This window comes from Anabas testudineus, chromosome 16 (assembly GCF_900324465.2).
Source record: "Anabas testudineus chromosome 16, fAnaTes1.2, whole genome shotgun sequence".
Lineage (NCBI taxonomy): Eukaryota > Metazoa > Chordata > Actinopteri > Anabantiformes > Anabantidae > Anabas > Anabas testudineus.
Genome location: NC_046625.1, coordinates 15679636 through 15701809, shown reverse-complemented (window position 1 = coordinate 15701809; position 22174 = coordinate 15679636). Strand labels below are relative to the sequence as shown.

Below are 22174 nucleotides of genomic sequence, written 5' to 3'. Positions count from 1 at the left end.
ATTGGTTGAACACAGCCCTCTACTGGTGAAACAGAGACTCTACATATCAGTGCACCCTCGCAAATCAGTCACCAGCACAATATTTTAACATGTTCACACAACTTGCTAGATGCATAAAAGTTTATGCCAGGGGTATCAGCACGTGTTCCATCCACAATAATGCCTGGAATTAGATTTTCTGTATCACTTTATATGATCATACATGTGTCAGACATGCTTCTGTATTTAATGTTTTTGCTCAAGCAACCATACAATTTTCAAAAGAAATCAGTATTTTAATTCTGAAATATTAAAATCTTCAACATGTTTCTATAAAGTGGCAACTTATGGGCCTACATACTATCATAATATAGGCCTGCGTTTGTATGTTTGGTAATATTTGAAAAGACAACAAACAGCCCAGTTGTTCCTGGTCAGAAAATTACAGGATATCTACAAATAGCACCGTCAAGTGGCTTGATGGGAGAAATGCATCTGATGGGTGGTCTACTGCAGAACGGGGTGCTGCAGGGCAGGACTCTCTGCAGAGCTGAAGTGGATGCACAACATCCCAGGGGTAGATGTAACCTACCACAAGTTTATTTAACGACTTCCTAAACTAGGAGAATATTTCCAAGTAAATATCGACACCACCCTTTAACGTATGTGATCTATATTCTATGAATTCCTTTTGGCTTTTAATTGTTTCAAGGGGAACGAGCCGCCTGGCAATAATGTGCAAAACGACGTAGAGGGGGCAGATATGTCCCTGCTGTGCAACACAATTAGTCCACAAGACAAACATGTTTTTTTGTCCCTTTTTCAGGATGTCACCGGCAACCCGGCGTTTCAATTGGTCTCTTGATGCCCAATTAACTTGCTCACCTGGCTGCTGAAAAGTTTTACACCGGCTAGAATTCGTGCATATATATTTTCTCAGCTCTTGGTGCGTATTTTCTCGTGTTTTGTGCCAAGTGGAGGCGCGTTTATAAAAACGAACATGCTGTTTCTCAACAGTTAATGACTGACTAACTGTTGATTACGGCTGTGCGAGGTTCCTTGTAATCGGTGAGAGAACAGCGGCGTGTTCCCATAGATACATCCCAACAGATGAGCTCCCATGATACTCAGCCTGTATCGTGAGGGAACTACAGAGACCCGTTCGCGTTTAGCACCACCTGTAACGTAGCGGCGCACACACGGAGAGGACACCGCTGCACGGTTTCCTCTGCAGCGCGTTGAGATTCTGCAAAACTTTGGCATTGTTGCCTCTCTAACGCTGGAAAACCCCAACAGCCGCATTGCATGTGTGCATGTTTTTTGTTCTCAACCTTCTAGTTAACTCGTGCATAGCCTCTTGCTCTGGACGCTATTGCGTCCAAGCCGCTGACCTTTTTCCAGATCTGCGAGTGCCGCGCTCTCAGCTCCACTGAACCCTAAACACTTGGCCAGGACGGAGCAGCTCTAATGTCATTATAATGGCCTATAAGCTCTTGGCTCGCAATTGGGATCAACATGTTGTAAGTTAATTATAACAAGGATCTCTCTTCCTCGCGCGCCAGCCTGCTTTTTTACGCACAAAGATGAGCTCGGAGAAGCCAAACTTTCTGGCACAGCCCGTCGTGAAAAACATTTTTATGTTTAGAAACGGGGATCCATACTACGAGGCTCGCCGGATAGTGATAAACGAAAAGAGGGTGTCCAACTTTGAGACTTTGCTGAGAGAGGTGACCGGCGGAGTGCAAGCCCCGTTTGGAGCAGTGAGGAACATCTACACACCGAGAGAAGGTCACAAAGTGGACTGTTTGGATAACCTGCAGAGCGGAAAGCAGTACGTGGCTGCCGGGAGGGAGAGATTCAAAAAGCTGGAGTAAGATGAAACTAATATTTCACCTACATGTCACAGTGATATTATTGTGCAGAGTCTGTTTCCCCCCTTCACGTGTTTAGCAAAAGTTACTAGTGCGCGTCCTGCGGCGCATCACTCGCTGGGCGACACGTGCCAACAATAAAACATATGAAGCTGTGGGATGCAACTGTGCACGAACACTACTGACTCATCGAGCTGTAGGGTTTTGCGCGCAGCAGTGCACGGTGGTCAGTTGATCACGATGGCGATCGTGGCGCACGCAGTCACACACACGCACGTGCATAAAATCGGCAGATCTGCCGCGTTAGTCATTAACTTAAAGTTCGTGTGACTCAACAGTTCTGCACCTGTGCTTAGTCAGAGCATGAGGCACACGAGCCCCGGAGAAGTGTGCTGTGGCCGGGCCTAAAAATAAGTCGACTTATACTGCAGATAATGGGATTTGTGCTGCGAGTTAATCATAGAAGGCAGCAGTGAGAAGGGATTCTGGAGCCATCAAGTTTGTATAGTGTCAGCATGCTCTTTGACAGAGGTGCTTTTAAATAGCCAGTGAGTATATACTGATGCCAAACTAGAAAAATATGCACTCTTTCAGTTTCCATCCTGCTGCCCCTATTTCTGCACTGAGGGATTGTGAGGGAACATCTAATGCAAGAGATGATGAATACCCACACTATTTATACAGTACACACTTATTTACACTAAATATGCTTTCACTTATCCACTCTATATAATTCAAAGTCTTTTGATAAGGTCTTAAATGTCTTTCATATATTGAAACACTGGCCAGTTTGCAGCAAAGACAACACAGGCTGACTATACATTACTGCATTTCATCCTGATTGATGCAACATAACACATTTCCTTGTGTGTTACTCCTCAGGTAGAATCAGAGTGGTGTGTATGATTAACTTTGACTTACTCCGACTTTTATCTGTAGCTACCAACAGATTGGTTCCAGGAAGAAAAGGATGCTGCAGAGTCTTCCGATGCAGGTAAGGAGAAAGTAAATCAAACCGCTCTCTGATTTTCATAGTTGTTACTGTCATCTAGTTAGTCAGGAGAGTTAAGTTGCTGCATGCACTGAAAGGCCTGATGTCTGTGTGTGTTCTGTTCATTTGCTACATGTATGCAGTGCAGTAGCTTTGCACAGCATGATGGGCATCGATACGATCTGTATCTGCTAACCCCAACTTTATACAGAGATTTCATTTAACTTCAACATACACGATCATTCACTAACTGCATCGTCTAAGGAACTGTCACAAACACGCCGCGACGCAGCTACTCTGGGGTGTTATTACACCACGGCCGCTAGCTGCGTCTGGAATTGCCAGTCATGATATTTAGCATCATATGAACACAATCTGCAGATATGGAATGTGCTTGCATAATTTATACAGACTTGTAAATCATCCAGGCAGTAATAAGGTGTGGTGCACACTCACCTGCACTTGAAGGTCCACAGGTTCTACCCCACCGGTCCTTGGCAGTGCCCCCACACTGGTGACTGGACAACATCTTGACAGTGAGCTAGTATGGTCATGACCGAGTTACAATTGATGCTGCAACATATTCAAAAAACATTGCATTGCTAATATTCAGCTGTAAACTACATTAAGGCTTCATATGCATGTGTAATAATGTGCGTATTTTAATTCTAGACACATTTCTTGTGTTGCATTTTTTAAGTCTCTCTTTTGGAGATGAATGCAACCCTTCAGCAGCTACGTTTTCGAGGCAGGGTTTCAGTTACCACATCTTTACTCAATCCAACTCGTCAACATTTGAAACTGCCACTGAATGCAAGATACATGAGGATTTGGGAACATCCACTCTGCACTCTTGTGCCTACAAACAGTGTAAAGGTTATAGATAGATCATTTAGGCAAGGTGTAATGTTTACCATTGCTCTCTATTGTTCTCTGTGAAAAATAAGTTTGGTGTTGTCTCGATGGCCATGAATTATTGATTTATGGATCATAATCATCCCTCCTTTTAATGCATCTTTAAACACCAGCTGTAAAGTCAGAGCACAACAAGAGCAGCTTAAAGTCAAACTCATCTATTTTCAAAGTCAACCGTAGGGCCCTCTTTCCAAGTGAGAGTTCATTTGCGCTATAATAATCACATTTACTCTGGGGCTGGCACAGATTCTGGACTGTATCCATTCTCTCACCCTAATATCCCAAACTTTATAAACCCCATTGACTTTGTTATGAGGACAGCACGGCAGAAAAAATCAGACGTGCAAAATACAGTATCCCTCATGCTAATTTCACAAAAAGCAGTGGGTCACACAGGAGCTGTATTTTTATTGACTTTTCTCTCCGGCCCGGTGCTAAAACTCAAAAAGTGATTGTCAGTGTTCGCTGCACCTCTCTGAACTATAACATGCTAGTCATACAGAAATAATCAGGATCCACTCTATGCGCTCTTGATTCTGTTTTACCACCCACAAGCAAGAAGCGCTTTCATCGCAGATAACCTTGTTGGTGCTGCTGTGATTGTCTAGTGAGGATAATAAGAGGCAATTTATTGTACAAGAACCCTGTTTCCCCCTCACTGCCCCACTTAACCTGCATGATTGTGTCGATTAGTGATGAACTCTTAACTGGCTACAGAGGCAGGCCAGGCGTGCTAGTGGAAGGAGGACAGAGCGAGACTCAATCGTAAAAGAAAAATAATATTATCAGTTTAAGATTAATATAACAACTTATAATATTTATGTATGGATTGGAATCATAGTAAGGAGTATGCTTTTTGTAATTGAACTTTGTGATGTACCTAACATCATATTATATCATATCATATCTATTATGTCATTGGTTGTTTTTTTTTTCTCATACAATCTAATATCATGGTCTGTGCATTCTGTCGAGGTAAACTAACAGCAGACATGGGTTAGACCTACTCATAAAACACCTACACCACACCCTGACCTGCTTTATCGGCCTTTCTTCTTATAGTTTACCATCAAGGGGGGTTAAGTGGTATCAGACACACATCATTGTAAGGGTGCTATAGTGCCAGCAGGATACATAGCCCGATGCATGGAATTAAGTAATAAATAAAATAGATATATATTTTTTTATATTTTGACAAATTTGGTAAAATGTATATGTTATTTGCAGTGTTTTTAGTTGTAAGATATTGGGTTGAAAGTCAACAATAAGAAAGCCTCTGTGTCATTGTAAGTTGGTGCATGCACCTTGTATGTTACATAACAAAAACAATCACATTACGTGAGTATATCCTAAAACCTTGTTGTGTGATGTACATTTATGACTTGTGCTCCTGGCCTTTATGCATCTGTTACCAGGTTGCACTCCCAAACCCCAGAAGACTTTTAATACGCCTCCTCCCATAATGCTTTCTTTCATAGGATCTTAATCCCAGTCTTAGACTCGCAATGGGTTGCCAGGTGTTATGGGACAGAGTTCACTTTGCTACTTCACAACCTCAAAGGATTACAGAGTTCAATCTTTTGAATGAGAAACACATTCTTTTAGTGTGTAATAACCGTTTTGTCTTTGGCTTTCGGGTAAATTTGCTATCACACAATCTTTTTTGTATTCTCACAACCAAAGGAAAAAAAAGCACAAGTCAATCTAAAAGTGGAGAGATTATTCCCAGATGCAGAGGAGCACACATTATATCTACACCACATGTATAGGCCTAATGCCATATGAAACTGAGGCCACTGGTGGTTCTGACTCTGCAAGCAGTTTTGGCTCTAGAGGATTACTGTACTTGCCCTGTTGACTGCCTTGACATGTCCAGCTATATTTAGGAGCTGGTGTTGGTATAAATGTTGTCCTCACCAACCAAAATATCAACACTCCACTTAGTATTGGTCCCTAAAGCAAAATTCCCTAAAGTTTGGTCTGTTCTTCTGAGGTTCCACTGGGAGGCAAGGACTGTCCTTAGATCCCAAATGGACTCACTGGTCTAAAAAAACAAGCTTTCCACGCATTGATAATTCTAATTTTGTTCAGGACCCAGAAATATACTGTGCAATAGTGCTTGACCAATTTCTTTTGGCCGTTTAAATCTGGTTGGCGCTCATGGCGGCTGATTAATAAAAAAAATGCGACATATCTGCAGCCTATACTGAGAGCTTTTGATGCACATATGTGAGAAAGTTATTTGGGTGTACCAGTGCAAGTAAGCTTGCATTTTATTAGCACTTGAAGAGAGCAGTGAGTGAGTTTAGCAGATCTATAAACTCAGTTACGGTGTTTATGCTGCAGTTTCTCGTCTATGAACAAGGGCAAAGGTCAACATGCATTTTAGTAGCAGCTCCCTGACTGCTTCAAATCCGCATGAATCCCACAGCACAGCGTGTTCGTCAGAACAGTATGGGGGGATAAACTTGTATAATATCAGATCACACATTGTTAAATCTATCTTAAACATATTGTCTCATGTATATAAAATGACTTTGGTGCCGCTAGTAATTTCTGAATTAGAAAGAACGAAGAAAAAAAAAATGTATAGTCACTCTGTTCTCGATGTAAGCGAGAAGCTATTTTTTACATATTGTAGTTTTACAGGCTCTAATGAATTAATCCTGTATCACCTTTATCATCCCACTTTTCCAGGCTAAGCCACTACCACATAATCGAATCATTGTGTCAGCTCGGTTCCTGAAACCCATCAAGGAGCCGTGTACAATATTGTAAGTTAATTTCCCCATGTTTAACACAACACATTGTACACTAGAACGCTGCAATCAGAACCTACAGATTTTTAGCAAATATAATAATGCGACTGTCAATACCAACTGTCCTTGCATACAAAAGCAGCAGATATCATCACAGACTGCAGACTTTTACACCTGTAATCACACAACTGAATAAAAAAGAGACACTTTTGACTGAGGCAACATCAATGTTCTCTCTAACTATTTGAAAACAGTATTTTCTTTACACAGTGTGGTAGCAAACGGGGATGTCCTGAACCCTGCAATGAGGATATTGATCCACCAGAGGCTGCAGGGCCAATTTGACAGGATTTTAGAGATGATCACAGAGAAGATGGGTCTGAGAGTCCTGGGAGGTGTTCGAAGGTATCACTTGGAAACTTATGCATAGTGAACATATGGAGCATATTTGTCTTATGACATTATGACGTAATTTCTGAATGTGCCTATTAACAAAAGGAATGAATACATGGAAGCTTCAGAATTCTACCACATGTTCTTTCATTAAACTATAGCAGATGATCTCATTACATTTTCTTGCACCTTGCTGCATGCATTTGCATATAAATGAAAAGAGAGGATTTTCTTTTGAGTGCTTCAAGTCATTTACGTTAGCATAGACTTGTTTTGAATAACACTGAGTAAATTCTACATCGTACTGAATATGCCTCTTAGAAGGACGACTAATTATTCAGGTCAACATAATAAATGACCACGAGGATAGGAGGAACGTAATCAGCAGCTTAGGAACCTCTTGTTTTAACAAACTGGTACAAACGCATTACAAAAACTGTCTGTTGTTTAGTCTCTACACTTATGAGGGCCACCAGGTGACTGATGGGACTCAGCTGGAGAGTGGTCAACTCTATGTGGCTGTGGGGAGAGAGAAGTTTAAGAAGCTGGCTTACAGTGACTTACTCTTCACCAAGCCCAGAGGAAGAAGGAGGGTTAATGGGTAAGCACTGGAGTCTCAAGACAGATAACAGCAATTCTTTAATGGCCAGTGCTTTATATGAGTTTGTCTGTTTGATCTACAGAATGAAGGCTTACTCTCTTCCACCAATCTACAGATTCTCCAAGCAAAATGGAAATGTAAGAATGGCATGTGCCTTTTTTCATTCAATATTTATATCAATTATATTTAAATATGGTGTTTTAGAAACAAAACACAGCAGCCAGTCTTTAAGTGTAAAAACTTTTTTGACCAAACTAAAAATCCGTACTTCATATTTTTTCCATAATTGCCTTTTGTTATTAGTTCTCACATGTTTCTCATCAACTGACTAGACTTCCCCTTATAAGAGTAAGTCCACGACTCAGTGCAGTGAGAATGGAGATGGAGACTCCAAGGCCTCTCCTCCAGGCCACAACGGCAACAACAAGGAGCACCTGTCCTCCATAGTCCGAGAGATTTCTCAGGCCAGACTCATCACGCTTAGGAAGAGGAGGAGCGGACAAAGTGAGATCCTTGGCAACTCTGACAATGGTAATGCAGGTACAAATAGAACTAAATAGAGAAAATAAACCGAACAACATGCTCATTTCAAAAAACTCATTTCACAAAAACTGACTACGTACATTACATATGTTGCTTTACAGAGTAACAGACAGGGCAACTGTTGGCATTATACTGTAATTCATGAGCCATGTAATAAAATAACAACTACAAAAGAACATCACAGTACAGTGATACAGTACATAAATTAAATCCTGCTGCACACAGTACGAGGGCAGATTATAAAAACTGTTGTCTGAAGTGCTGTGAACACACAAAAGATACTTCTAGAAGTTAACAAAGGTTTTTGGGCCACTGACTATGTGCACCAAATGTACGCACAAATGTATATAAGATACATCTGAGCATGAAAAGCATAATATGAGAATGCAGTTGTTCGTCTGAAGGTGAATTGGTTGAAACATGCAGTGAGGACAAACACATTACATTAATAAGAATAAAAATATAATTTGAAATACCTTTCTGTTAGTAAACAACTACTAACTATGCTATATTAATAATACAGTTCAAATTTAGAGTCACCAAAATTAATATCACATTACAATATATATGATGAATATGATGGAGAGGAGCATGTTAAAACTATTGAAATTTGTATCTGTAAAAATATACATTGGCAAGAAAAAGTATGTTCTACATTGATTTGTCCTAAACTGTGATCTGATCTTCATCTAAGTCAAGAGTATTAACAAATAGGATGTGCCTAAAAACACAACAATATTCTGATCAGTTACATCTTTATTGGGAACAACCATAAAAACCTCATAGTGATGGTGGAAAAAGTATGTGAACCCTTGGAATTAATAACTTGTTAATGTTTCCTCCACCATACTTTATGATTGGAATGATGTTTTCATGATGATATGCAGATGTAGCGCTCTGTGTTCTTTCCAAATTGTTCAATACTGTCTCATCAGTCAATACTGCTGTGCAGTGCCAATGTGCTCTTTGGCAAACTTCAGGTGTGCAGCAATGTTCTTTTTAATAAGCAACAGCTTTCTTTACGGTGTCCTGCTATAGACACCCTGCTTGTTCAATGTTTTACTTACTGTAGACTCATGAAAACAGATGTTAACCAGTTCCAATGATGCCTTCATATCTTTGGCTGTCACTTTGGGTTGTTTCTTTACCTCATTAATGAGTCTTTGTTGTGCTCTTGGGCTCATTTTGACTGGCCGCCCACTTATTGGTAAAGTACCCACAGTCCCAAAGTGTCTCCATTGGTCTTTGACATCACTTTACAACCTTCTCCAGCTTTATGTGCATCAATTCTTGATCGTAGAACCCCTGAAAGCTCCTTTTGGCCAGACATTGCTTACATAAGCATATTCTTCTTGTGCGGCGCAAACTTAAAAAGTCGTGTTTTAGTTAGAGGTATGGGGTAGAGTGTTTTCTGTCACTCAAAGTAGCTCTAGTTTACACATCTTAATTTATGATCTGACTCCAATGAACTTTTTTCATTTGCACTGTGAGGTTTTTATAGTTGTAGTTATAGTTATAGTGAAATGTTTTGTTTTATTTCTTTAGGCACATTATATTTTTTAATAATCTTGACTTAGATAAAGATCAAATCACATTTTATGATAAAAACAAATGCAGAAAACCATGAAATTTCAAAAGGTTGACATACTTTTTCTTGCCTGTATTTTAATCTAGTAGCCTATTGCAGCTCACACTTAATATCTACACAATGTATTTAACCATATGAAATATATGTGTGTGTGTGTGCGAGAAAGGGAGAGGATACACATGATGTTATGAATCCATAATGAAGTAACTGTAATTGTCTTTAAAGACTCTCCTTCTCATTCACTTCCCATCACTTCTCAAGACTATGTTGAAGTTGCCACCTGCCTCTCTAATGTCCGCATGTCTGAACTGTGTTCCCCTACATAACATGTGTCACGAACACCTCATACACTTAAGATTATACAACACAGAGACATACAGCATGATGTAATGCATGGCTTTTGAAATCTTATGTAACCTGCTGCATTGTGAAATGCCCACACAGTGGCACTGTTGCTCTGCTGAACGACATAGCAAGAAATGTTGAAAGTAGGTCCAGTATGATGACATTAGCCTCTGCTACAAGAAACACATTACATCATCTCCTGAGCTTATGATCAGTCTGTTATAATGCCTTGCAGACACTCTGCATCTCCAGTTAAACTTTACTTTTGTGCTCATTGGCAGCTGAGATTCGATACGACATTAATAGGCTTTGATGCTCTTGGACCTCAACAGATGTTTTCCATGAATGGTATATGATTGTAAATGATGAAGGAAGAGAGAAAGAGGGGAAAATAGAAAACATTTCCTTTTCTTTATTACCCATTTTATTTCACAGTAAATAGCGTTTAGATTTTCTGCAGACTGCCGCTGACCATGTTGTAACTGACCGTGCAGTGGTATGAATTGCATTACGTCATCTTGTGGCTCATGATAGATGTTGCCTGTTTTCTCCTCTGGCAGCAGAGTTGACAGCCTAAAGGAGCGTGGAGAATTGTGTCTGTGGTTCAGGGGAGCTGGCATTTTGCATCAAAAGAGAGGAACGCGTGGATGTGCATGTCTCTTTGTCTGTGTGTATGTGTGCATTTGAAATCTGTAATGTCACCCTCAAAGTCCCCTCTACGTCGTCTTGTGAGGCACGTCATCTCATATGCACTGAAAAGCATGTTGCATTATTGGACCCCCTTGGGTGACATTGACCAAAGATTGAATTAACAGACAAACAGCTAAGAAAACAAGATCAGACATTAGACAGAATTAGAGGGCATATCACATTCTCATGCAGCCTTCAGTATTTGACCTACAGTTTTCTGTACTGCAACAACTGCTCTACTAGAAATAAGTCAAATATTCTTAAATAAAGTCTAAAAGCTTGACTAAAATTCTTAAAACTAGCTTAAGGTTTATTGCAACTCAGGGGAAAGAATAATATGAAAGTTGACCCAATCATTTTCTATCACATAAAGCTCTGTTATGAAACCAAAAAGCATAAAATACAATAGAATATTAGTTTAGGAACAACTATAGCTGCTACTGCTACAGAGCCAATCAGAGCCAAACCACCTATACCACCTCTATATTTTCTTAAAACATGCTGTACAAGATTTGTTTTTCTTCTTAGAGAGAAAACAAGACTTATAACCCAGAAACAATGCTTTTTTTCTATCTTCTTAAAAATCCTTTCTCATTAGAAATGAAACCACGCTAGAAGGCAACATTTTGTTGGTGATTGACCCACTGGTCAGGGATGCCTGCCCCAACCTCTTAATTTGCTGCTTCATTCTAAAATGGACAGATAATGAATAACCAATGTATTTATAGAGACAAAAAAAGTACAGCACCAACTTTGGTGTTTGGTGCACAACCATAGAAAAGTGTCTATTGACATTTTCAGATCAGCTTTATGGATAGGAGCGCATTTCTACAAGGGGCTCCAGGTCTGCAGGCTCTGACTAGCAGTTAAAGTCTGTCACTGTCCATGGTGCTAAAGAGACTGTACTATAAAAAATGTACAGTAGGTTGAGGTGTCCCTAAGGCACCTTTCCCGAAGCACAGCAGTGCTAACACGTTCATTTTGCTTCTCAAAGGCAAACATGGGCAGAATCCTATCTGCCCTTTGTGTAACAGAAAGGTTCTGTACGATTTAGAGTTGTCAGGGCAGGTAGGTTTTAGTGTTATGGTCACATTTGTTTAAGTTATCCCCACAGTGTTTATATTACATTTGTTTACTGGTTCACAACAGTACAAAGGTGTTTTTTGTCAGATTTTTCTCTTGGGGAAATCCTGCCCAGGCTGAGGTATGAGGTAAACACACTCTGGTCAGGTGCCAAAAGGAGCACGGCCAAGAAGATGGCTGACTGGCACTGGCTGTGGAAAGAACACACGTCTGTGGTGTGCTGGAAGGTTGGAACGAAAACAAAAGATTATTATAAAAGTGTAATAGCATTATAAATGTATTTGTGTGTGTGTGTGTGTGTGTGTGTGTGTGTGTAGGGGGTGGGGTCGGCAGAGTGACAACGTTACTTGAGATGCGCCCTGTGTTCTGGGCTGACTATGTTGTGCCAGGGAAGTTGGAGCGATTATTCACTCTCTATCAGCTGCTGGGAATCAGAGTGAGGATAAGTCCAGCAGTTTGTGTCTGGTGGATTGTAAAGCTTTTGACTTTTCTGCTTCATTAGAGTGAACACAGTGGTGAGTGACGGCAGAGACAACGGGGAGCAGAGCGACAAGTCATGCAGCAAAGGTCATGGAATGAATTTGAACTAACTGTAACAAAGACATTCGGCTTAAAAGACTCAACCAAACAAGACAGTTATATATGGTTCACCCAGCAGAGTGATACTTTATGTTAGCAATTTTGAATTGGGTTGCATGAGCATTTTCTTTCAAAAATAGATTTTACAGCCAATCATCAGTTGCTCCTAACAACGAAACAGGTCAAACTGTGGTTCTTTTTCATCATCTCATTTATTTGCATCCTTAAGTCCCTTAACCCATTGAATTCCATCCTTTCCTCCTACTCTCTTTAATTTTCCTTCCTCTATCCACGCTGTTCTTTCTTATATCTATCTGTACTGGTCACAAAGGTGCTTAAAAAAAAAGAGAAGGGCTGAAAGGGTGAGGAGATGAAGAGAGAAGATCATTATAGAGGAACAAGAGGAGAGAAAGAATGAGCACAGGTGAAATCAAGTAGTGAATATGGCAAATAGGCATAAAGATGGTGGGGCATGAGCAACACGAGTGGTTAAAAAAAGGGTATTGAAGGGTGATGGGATGGGTGGGGTTTGGATAATTGTCTTTCATTTGGATAATTTCTCCATTTAGAGTCATCAAAGCAGAATTTGACTTGCCTCTACCCCTTGCTGAGACCAAATCGCTGCTCTAAAAAGTCAACAAAAGAGCCTCGCACTTGAAGAGGGAAGGATGGACGGACAAGAGGGAGATATGGACAAGAGGGAGAGGGGGGATAAGCAACGAGAGAGGTGGAGAAGGGAGCCTAATGACAGAGAGGGAAATGTAATGTCTGCTGATTATTACTGTGCACGTGGACATGTGCATGCATTAACGAAGGAGACACAGTTGTGTGTCCTTTTCAGGTCTAGTCTAAGGTAGCTCAACCATTCTACGATAGCATTGAGATACTCCATGTAGGTGCTGCTTTCATTTGAGTCCAGAAATCACTCAAAGAGCCCATCGCATGCAAATTCCACTTTTTATTGATTTTTGAACGTGCACTGGGTTTCTTGTCTTGTCTTGTGCACTGATTCCCAAAGTCTTGCAACAGGCCACCCAGTGTTTTCCTTGTGTGCCTGCTTTGCCTGAAACGCCACGTTATTGCTTCAGCCCCAAAGTTACGTAATTTTGGGGTTTACTGATGTAAACTTATGGAGCAGGAGCTAGTCGGGGATAGCTTCATAAGCTAGTGAAGCATTCATCAGACTAAAGCCCAACAGTAAAAATGATAAAAACACATAGCCTCTGTCAGTTCTACAAATAGAGCATTGAAGTAGGCAGGTTTTATATCTCTAGCATTTAAACCTCAAGGGCACCCGCTTTCACAATTCCTCATGTTCTGAATAGTCTGCCGCCTCTCTTTCATGCCCTAGAACTCATCTTTGATTGCACTGGAGCAAGCCCCAATTCAATTTATGCTGCTTGATGGATCCACATTATGTCAATTCCTATTATTTTCCCTTGAAGGCACCCTTAATTTGAAGTCAAAGAAGTTTAAGTTGATGCATCTTTTTTTTTTTTTTTTTCAGGAGAGAAGTGTAATTTAAAAAAAAATCAAACTCAAAATGGAAACATTCTTGGTGTTATTTGCAAGCAGAGCAGAAATGAATACTGCTGAATATGTGAGCATGCGTCTGTTATGTGTTTATGTGTACCTTTGCACATGCACCAACCACCATCCTGCCAGATCAACCTTCTGCTTCTGGTGTCATAAAATGTGATGCTGCCTTGGGGAATTAGTCCTGTTAGCATATGTATCTATAATGCCTGTCAGAATGAAATAGGCTTCAAAACAGCCTTGGGAGGCAGGAGACATGTACACAGAGAAATCGTGTGTCTTAAATCTTGTGTGCCTGTGTCAAAAAAAAAAAAAAAAAAAGAGGCTGAGCAGCGAAGGATGAGAGACGGCAACATTTATAGAAAGTTGTTGTTTTCCTTGCCAAGTTTTTCGAAAGTGTGGCTTGCGAACACTTGTGTTTAGCGCATCTATGTGTGTGCAGCGTGGCTGTATTAATGTGCACTCGTGCACGCACGCGCTTGCATGTCACATATTAAACAACAGCCACCCTCTTTCCGTATCCCTCTTTCGTTTTTGCTCTGCTTTCATCTCCCGCTCTTCACTACGGTAGAAGCAGGTTCTTCGTGACCCTTTGATGCAGGATTATTGGATTAAAGAGCAGGGTAGCTGCACTAATCTGCCACATTAATCTGTTAACAAGTGTTTCAGTTGTGACATACAACAGTGCCAGCTGTGACATCCAAAGTATAGTGTTAGCGCGGAGTGTGACACTTTAAATGACACAAATTTTCTTAATGTCTGTCGTTTCCAGTCTAGTCTGCATATTTTAGGACTTAGGTCGAGCTGGTAGACACATGTGGAAGAGTTGTGAGCACCAGCATCTGCAGGGTTTGTATCAGCCTGAGAGTTTGACATATAACCTAAATGGCAAAAGTAAATATCTGACATTTGTAGGGATCTGAGGTTTACGTCATGTTTTAAAATGGAGCCATCTGAAGTTTCTCAAAATGCTGTATGTTCATCCCACAATGCAGTCACATATAGTTAATCAAATGTTGCTCATTAATGTCATTTGCCAGTTTAGTCCCAGTAATACACTTCAGGGGCCACAGAGAATTGCTTACAATTGCAGAGAAATGAAATCACATCAGCACAATGCAGAATTCAAACGATCAATGAGAATTATTCCACGGAGTGCTTTACATATCTCGAATTAAAAGACAAAATAATTTCTTTCAGACTGTCTTGGTTTTAATGATCAAATACTCCATGCCATATTCAATGTTACCGAAGTTATTGGTTAGTAAGGCTTTGCATATTAAGCAGCCACATTTTACAGCATGCAGTCATTGCGTGTGCATGTGTGTGTGTGTGTTGAGAAGAGAGAAAAAAAAAAAGAAAAGGCTGTGTTTTAATACCTGTTACACTGATTAGACCGAAGCAATTCGGAGTAGAACTTTAATATAATGAAGATACTGGGTGGTAAGGTTTCAGGCAACTGTGAGAAAAAAAAGAAACAGAGCAATCTCCATGAATTATTAAAATATTTAACTGAAGCCATGACCTTTATAAATATTACTGCGGCTGTCTGACGGCAACATTGTTAAGCAGAGCTTTTCTCTGATTTAATGTCAAAGCTATCTGAGCACAGGGCTGCACATCAGAGGCGCTTTCTACACCAGTGAAAAAGTTCACTCTAGAGAAAGTGTATTCGTTTATTCAGATGCATCTTGGAAACTTTAGGAAAGGAAACATTACTGTAAACGATCTTATAGCATACAGGACATTATATTTCATAGTGTAATGAATAGAATTGTTAGCAGAAAGTAGTGTACGCACCTTATGCACTGCTGTTGGGACTTTTTAGTCACGAGCGTAGCATTCATGAAGGATTGGCTATACAAATATAATGTGTTAAATATGCTCAGCTGTGGTATGGTGACTGTTTATCCCCAAATCAGGTTGTTTTATCAACATATAAACCTATAAATTACATCAAAACAAACTTAGTACATGCATTAAGGACGTTGGTCAGTGACTGTACCACACTTGCTGCACACTGCTGAGAAGCAACATGTTATAATTGCCATTTAGAGTTACTACCCATGTTGTTTTACAACCCAGCACAACTCAGACGAGTGCTGAATGTGGTAAATCAGTGGGCATGTGTAGGCTATATACTGCAGTATATGGTGATATACAGGGGCGGTTTTGTGGAGTGATTTAGGCAGATTAAGTAGTGCATCGATGCCTCAGTGTTTAATTTACACTGCAAAGCTAAAGCGCTCCAAGTAGGATTGGCTTTGGAAGGACATGTCAACTGTTTTTTCATGCTTTGGTTAAAGAGCATAAATACACTGTAGTCAAACAGAGACTGGTGTTTATTTAAAATTGCCACTTAGTAATGGATTTTTCAGAATTAATATACAGACAAAACACCATAAATCAATTGTTTCCCATGAGTTTCCGTAGCGTGTTCTTTAAAAACCCTCACTAGTTGTGTCTCAACAACAGTTTTCTTAGTGTCACAGCACTGGCAACATCTTATAATCCCAGAAAAGAATATAACAACTTCCTGAGAAACTTTATAAGAATAAATGTTTTGCGCACCATTAAAAGCAGCAGGCTACTCCAGCATAGTGACTTCACAGCCGATCAACGTAACATACATCCTCGAAGAACCTATTTGCGGTTCCATTTGCAATGAAAAAAAAAATTATCCATACACTGGTCTGCTACAGATTTCCTGTGGAGCCAAGAACTTGATTGCCGTGTATGGCTTTTACTCAGAAATGCTTCCTGGAAGAGTGGAAACGCTTTTAAATGTGATATTAGACCCCACAAGTCTCTGCGTGGCATGGTTACCCACTCCAACTGTGCAGCGGAGAACTCTGATGTAGTGCACATCGACGTTTTCTTATTTTCCATTAGGGAAGGGGTTTTTCATGAAAAGGTATAGGGATTAAATATGCAATCTTGTTTTATTAATTCCGTTCAACCGGAGCCCTATTCACGTGTTGGTTAAACCTCCAGCTCCCTGCTGAGTTCCAACTCACCGTTACAACTCTGTCAACAAGAGGAGATTGGCAATAATCCCTTATCTCCTGTAGAATAGATGAGAAGGTGTATCTGTTTGCTTACACTGTGCCAGGGCTTAAATAAAACATGAATCTTCTGGTGGTGGTTTGTTGACGACGTTGTTCAGGTTGAAGGTTCATCTGAGAACACAGAGATACACAGATACAGGAGGTTGTTGCCATCCATATTGTTCTCAGAAGAATTAAGTTGATTATTATAATTGATACATATTTCATGGACTAGCACTTATATTCTCTTACCCTGTGCACAGGATTATCCCAGTGTGTGTTGTGAAATTGGATGACCAGCTCAAATGGAAACACAGCAGCACATTTTTACCGTGCCTGCGCGTGCATGTGTGTGTGTGTGTGTGTGTGTGTTGCCGCCTACTATCACTTCATCTTCCTTAGTGTTTTATTACACCTCTCTGCAACAACACTCATTTATAACTTTACTTTCCAGAAGAATAGCAGCAAGCACCGTTTGCATGAGTAATTACACCCACTTAAAGTTGCATCCTTGTTTGAATGAATGAATGGACGGATTAAATGGAGCATTAGCTCTTACGTGTGGATGTGCGCCGTCTGTGTTTGCGTGCCGTTGGTGTGTGAGCATGAGAAAGAATGTGTGCATGTGTGAGGGTCAGACACGTGCAGTACTCATATTGAAACCTGTCCAACAGCAGAGCCTATAGACCGTATATAGCATTCAATGAAAAGCAAGACGTGGGGGGGTGCAAATATTTTACTTAACTCGATTTAGCATTTTCATGATCTTGTGCTTCACCCTGAAATCGCATTAAGGTGTTTAGAGTTGTAGCAGCTCATCCACTGCCTACTGCTGACACTCAATCTTTCGGACCTCGCCGTTAATGAATGTGCTTGATTTCCATAAAATGTTCTTAAAGAGGTCAATTATTATTACCTTAACGTTTCATCTCCCACCGTAGCTAAACTTCAATCCGTTTTGCATTCGAAATGCATTAAACGTCTCCGTAAACTCTTCTAATCTCTCCCCGAGTCATTTTTCTTCTCTAACTGGTAACTGTGGAGAAAGGGAAACCAATATTAAAGACATTAATTATGCTGTTCTCTTCTTCTTTTCTTTTTTCCTCTCGCTCTCTCCCACTCTTTTGTCACTTACTTCTGATTGGAAATTTTAGTCACAACCAATGTTTCAAAACAAGTTCGCAATTATGTTGTTTATCAGAGCGTATAGTCGTATTCCTCTTATGATGTTTAAGGTTAATTACTTCAAGGCCTTTGATGCACATGCTCACATGAAAAAAAAAAAAGGAAAAAGCTCCAGTAATCATTATGCACTCCAACAGACCTGCCTTGCTGAGCTGATTGCTTCAATAGAAATGAGTGCGAAGTTGGCATTGAGTCATGGTATGATGTCTTTATTTAAACACCAGGATCCAGAGTAATGACAGGTGTTTTCTCTGGGGCCCAATGGAATATATTTTCTCACAACGGAAGCTACTCTTGTGGTTTGTTATTAATGCTCATAATGTTGCTTTTTTTTTTCTTTTTGTCTTTTTATGCTACACCCTGCTACAACCTTTAAATACTTTTTTAGTCTTGTACAATGCCTCTCAGGCAGAATAATCTTGCAGCCTGCACCTAACAAGGCTTTAGCAGTAGAAAGCGGTTATCTCTCCACGGTAATCACACGCAGTGAACATTGAACACCTGTACCTGTTCTGTTATACATAAGCCTTGGTATTGTGGACCTGAAAGAATATTTTGAACAGGCTTGGATTATGTTTCGATTTGGGTTTTTGTGGAAATGTGCTGTATTACTTAAAAGCTAAGTGTAAGATAGAACAGTATGTGCATTGATTAGTAAGCTGAGTGTGGCAGTAATAATGATGATGGATACGCTGCTGATTTAATGTCACATTTGTATTGTGATGACCTTCAACTTCCCTGCTGTGCTTTCACCCCCCTAGAGCCTGTAAAATATTTACTGGCTCTCCTTGGCACTTGTCCATTGTCTGGGGAAGTTGTTTACTTGCCTGAAACGCTGATCTTTACCTCTTTACCATCAGGTGTCACTCTTGTGCTGTGGTTGTTCAAGCCTGAAAACACAGCAGCCAAATAAAGAAAAACTGTGCCATTCACTTACGTGTATAAAAGCTCTCTTATTTTTAAGGATGTTAGGAGTTTCTGAAATAGTGGAATGAGCTCTGACTGAGGAATTCAGGCTTTAAGGTCGTATAAACTAATGAGCACACAAAGGAGTATTTAAATAGCAAAATTTAATTTAAGAATAAGAAAGAAGCTGATGGTATAATATTTCTATTTAACAAGAGTGATCAGAATTAACCAACACATTGCCTGTTTGGGATTGTTTAAAAGTCATACACAGTGCTATAATGTGTTGAGTTACTTATTCTTCCTTCAGTCCTATGGAGCCTCTTTAAAAAACAAAATCTAACTTATTCATAATAATCAATTACCTCTTTGTTGTGGTTTTGTCTGATTTGGCCTAGTGTAAGATTCAGTTATTGTCTAGTATTAACACTACACCCATCACTCAGGTGCACTTTTGTAAAATCAGCCTTCACTTATTTTCTGTTCTCATTTCAAATTCACCTGCCTCTTCTTTATTCCCCAGATGACCTGGACTCAAAGGCTGATGATGGAACCACTGACAACAAGACCTCTCATAATCAGCCAGATAACAAGGTCAAGATTAAGTTCTACAATGTATACATAGTGGACAGTAGCAGGAACCAATCACCAAGCAATGACATATTTGCAGGGATGTAGCTGTATACAGGGAGGTAACCCGGGGGTTCAAGTTGTTCTTTCTCTCATGTTACCCAGAAAATATACAAGACATATGTTTTGTTTGTGCTTGTATAGATTCATAGTGAGGATTCAGCTTGGCATGTATTTGTTTACTAATGCAGTAATATATAATATATACACTGATATAATAATGTAATACTTGTTACCCATTATTGGAAACCTGTCCATATTATTTAAGGCTCCACAGAGCAGTAGAAAGTTCAGATACCTGCTGTTTCGCCACAGCGTGTTGCAAATTTATTGATGACAAAATTAATTAGGCTTAAGTGGGACACGCTGTCCCTCTTTTGCAGAAAAGTGCAGGTGACAGGGAGAATTATTAAGAACAAACCAATTATGCTATATAGCTGTTCAAGTAATAAGAGCTACGAGTTGCTTCTGTTCTTGTATTACAGCAGCCTGCAGATGAGGGTGAAAAAGCCACAGAGGAGCACACTGGAGAGAATGACGAGGCCACTGTTGAAAACACCACAGAAGAAGAAACCACAGCTGACAAAGAGGGGGAAAACCAGGCTGCAGATGTTGAAAACGAAGAAGAGGAAGTAAATGATGGAAGCGAGCCAGATGCAACAGTAGGAACTGATGAAAAAGAGGGAAAAGAAGAAATTAAGGGTGATGAGGAGGTTAAGAGTGAGGAGCAGGGGACCAGCAGTAGAAACAGTGATAAGATCCAGGACAGTGAGGAGAAAGCGAAGGGGAGCCATTCATCTTCTGAGGGCGAAAAGGATGAGCAAGACACAAACATGGAAGAAGAGAAGCAAGATAAAGATGGTGGAAACGAGGAGAATGGCGGTAATGACCGAAATAATGATGTAGACACAGGGGAGGAACAGACAGTTATCGAAAACGGCAATGACCCAGGGAACACTGAGACAGATAATTAGACAAAAGAGAACGGCAACAGCAGGAGTAGCAGTAGCAACAGAAAGAGGGAAGAAGATGGGAGCAAAACTAAAGAAGGAACTACCAAAGAGCCTGGAGAGAGAGAGAGAGAGAGAGAGAGAGAGAGAGAGAGGTGAACGGAGAGGTCAGCGGAGAGAAGATGATGAGGTGGAAAGTGAAGCAGAGCTGGACATGAAGGAGAAAAATACAGCCAGTCGCACAGATGCTACAGCAAATGGAGAGAAAGGGGAGTGATGGTGGCAAAGAGACTAAAGATAAAAGATAAGGGAAGGATTAGGAAGGAAAGAGAACATGTTAGTTACTGGCTGAGTGCTGAATATAAGGAACATTTAACACAAGTATATATATTTTTAATGATTAAGTGAGCGTCTTGTTTTAAAATATACAGTAGATAGATAGATATATATTTTGTATGTATGTTTTTTTTTCTGTTTCCCCAAGCAAGCAAGTGATATAATGATCTAAGAACAATAAGCTATGTGTAATACTGCACTGTATGTATCTGAACATGAAGCTAAATTATATGATCTAAAATAGTGCGAAAATCATTGTAAAGCTATTTGAAATAAGAATTCTGTATTATTAGTCACTAAATGTATTAATTTGTTTGTATTTATATTTTACTAAATGAGGAAATGACACCTTTAGAAGATGCTTTAATGAGACTTGTGTGCATATCTCTTTGTTCCCATCAGATCGTTACACAATATGTCAAATATGTCAAAAGTAATACAAATAAAAACATACCTAAAACATATGATGTAGGTTTATTATGGGACGAACCCACAAACCTGAGTGTTGATCTGTAAAGGAAATGGTAGCAATAATAGTCTGATGTGGCGTAAAAAGTATAATATTTGCCTGTGAAATTCTGTGTATGATGAAACATGTACCATTGAAACTGATATAGATAGATAGATGTGATCCCATAGATACAGTATGATTCTGTAGTTGTGGTTGGCTAAAAATCATTGCAGCACAGGAACATGATAGTTATTTGTCAAACCCTAGCTCCAAACCCAGCACAGAGCACAACAGTGATGGCGTGAATGGCGATAGGTCACCTTCTTCCTAGGCCGGAACACGCCGGAAACACCGGCGATGATCTTATCGTGGCGTTTCATCTTCATTCATCAAGCTGCATAAACTGCCTCCCACTGGTGGAAAACTAGCGTGAACCGCGGCTCTCATCCCCTGGAGCTGTTTGAATTGGGATTCATGCAATCAATGTGTCTGTGACTCACCCCGTCTCACAAGAGAGCGCGAGGGAGAGGGTGAGCTAGAGGGAGAGAGCAAAAGAGCAGGAGACGTACAGAAAGGCGCAGGAAGCAGGGGCTGGTGTGAGCGTGTGAGTCATACAGCCTGATTGGTCGAGGTGATGATCCTCGACGTGCTATTTTTGGAGTCGCCATCCATTCAGTCTTATCTCTTGCACCAGCTTCTTTCGGTGTGTGTGTGTGTGTGTGTGTGTGTGTGTTAATAAGGCCCTGAATAGCACAGACAACCCTCTGCACTGCCCCTATCTAAATGAGTCCCCTGA

General features: G+C 40.2%; 1 protein-coding gene across 1 annotated transcript; it reads left to right on the top strand.

The window, feature by feature from the left end:
- The first annotated feature begins 1102 nt into the window (after positions 1 to 1102).
- On the top strand, positions 1103 to 20915 carry LOC113169147 (doublecortin domain-containing protein 2). Its single transcript, XM_026370326.1, has 9 exons — positions 1103 to 1849; positions 2790 to 2844; positions 6454 to 6530; positions 6786 to 6920; positions 7360 to 7509; positions 7592 to 7646; positions 7842 to 8049; positions 19535 to 19605; positions 20127 to 20915. Exons 1-9 carry the CDS (start codon positions 1563 to 1565, stop codon positions 20613 to 20615), a joined length of 1527 nt encoding a protein of 508 aa, XP_026226111.1. The 5' UTR covers positions 1103 to 1562; the 3' UTR covers positions 20616 to 20915.
- The last annotated feature ends 1259 nt before the right edge of the window (positions 20916 to 22174 follow it).

Excerpts from the sequence above, each read along its gene's own strand:
- LOC113169147 (XM_026370326.1), top strand. The coding sequence starts at position 1,563 with ATGAGCTCGGAGAAGCCAAACTTTCTGGCACAGCCCGTCGTGAAAAAC. Across the intron at positions 6,921-7,359 it reads GTCCTGGGAGGTGTTCGAAG|TCTCTACACTTATGAGGGCC; the intron begins GTATCACTTGGA and ends TCTGTTGTTTAG. Across the intron at positions 19,606-20,126 it reads ATAATCAGCCAGATAACAAG|CAGCCTGCAGATGAGGGTGA; the intron begins GTCAAGATTAAG and ends CTTGTATTACAG.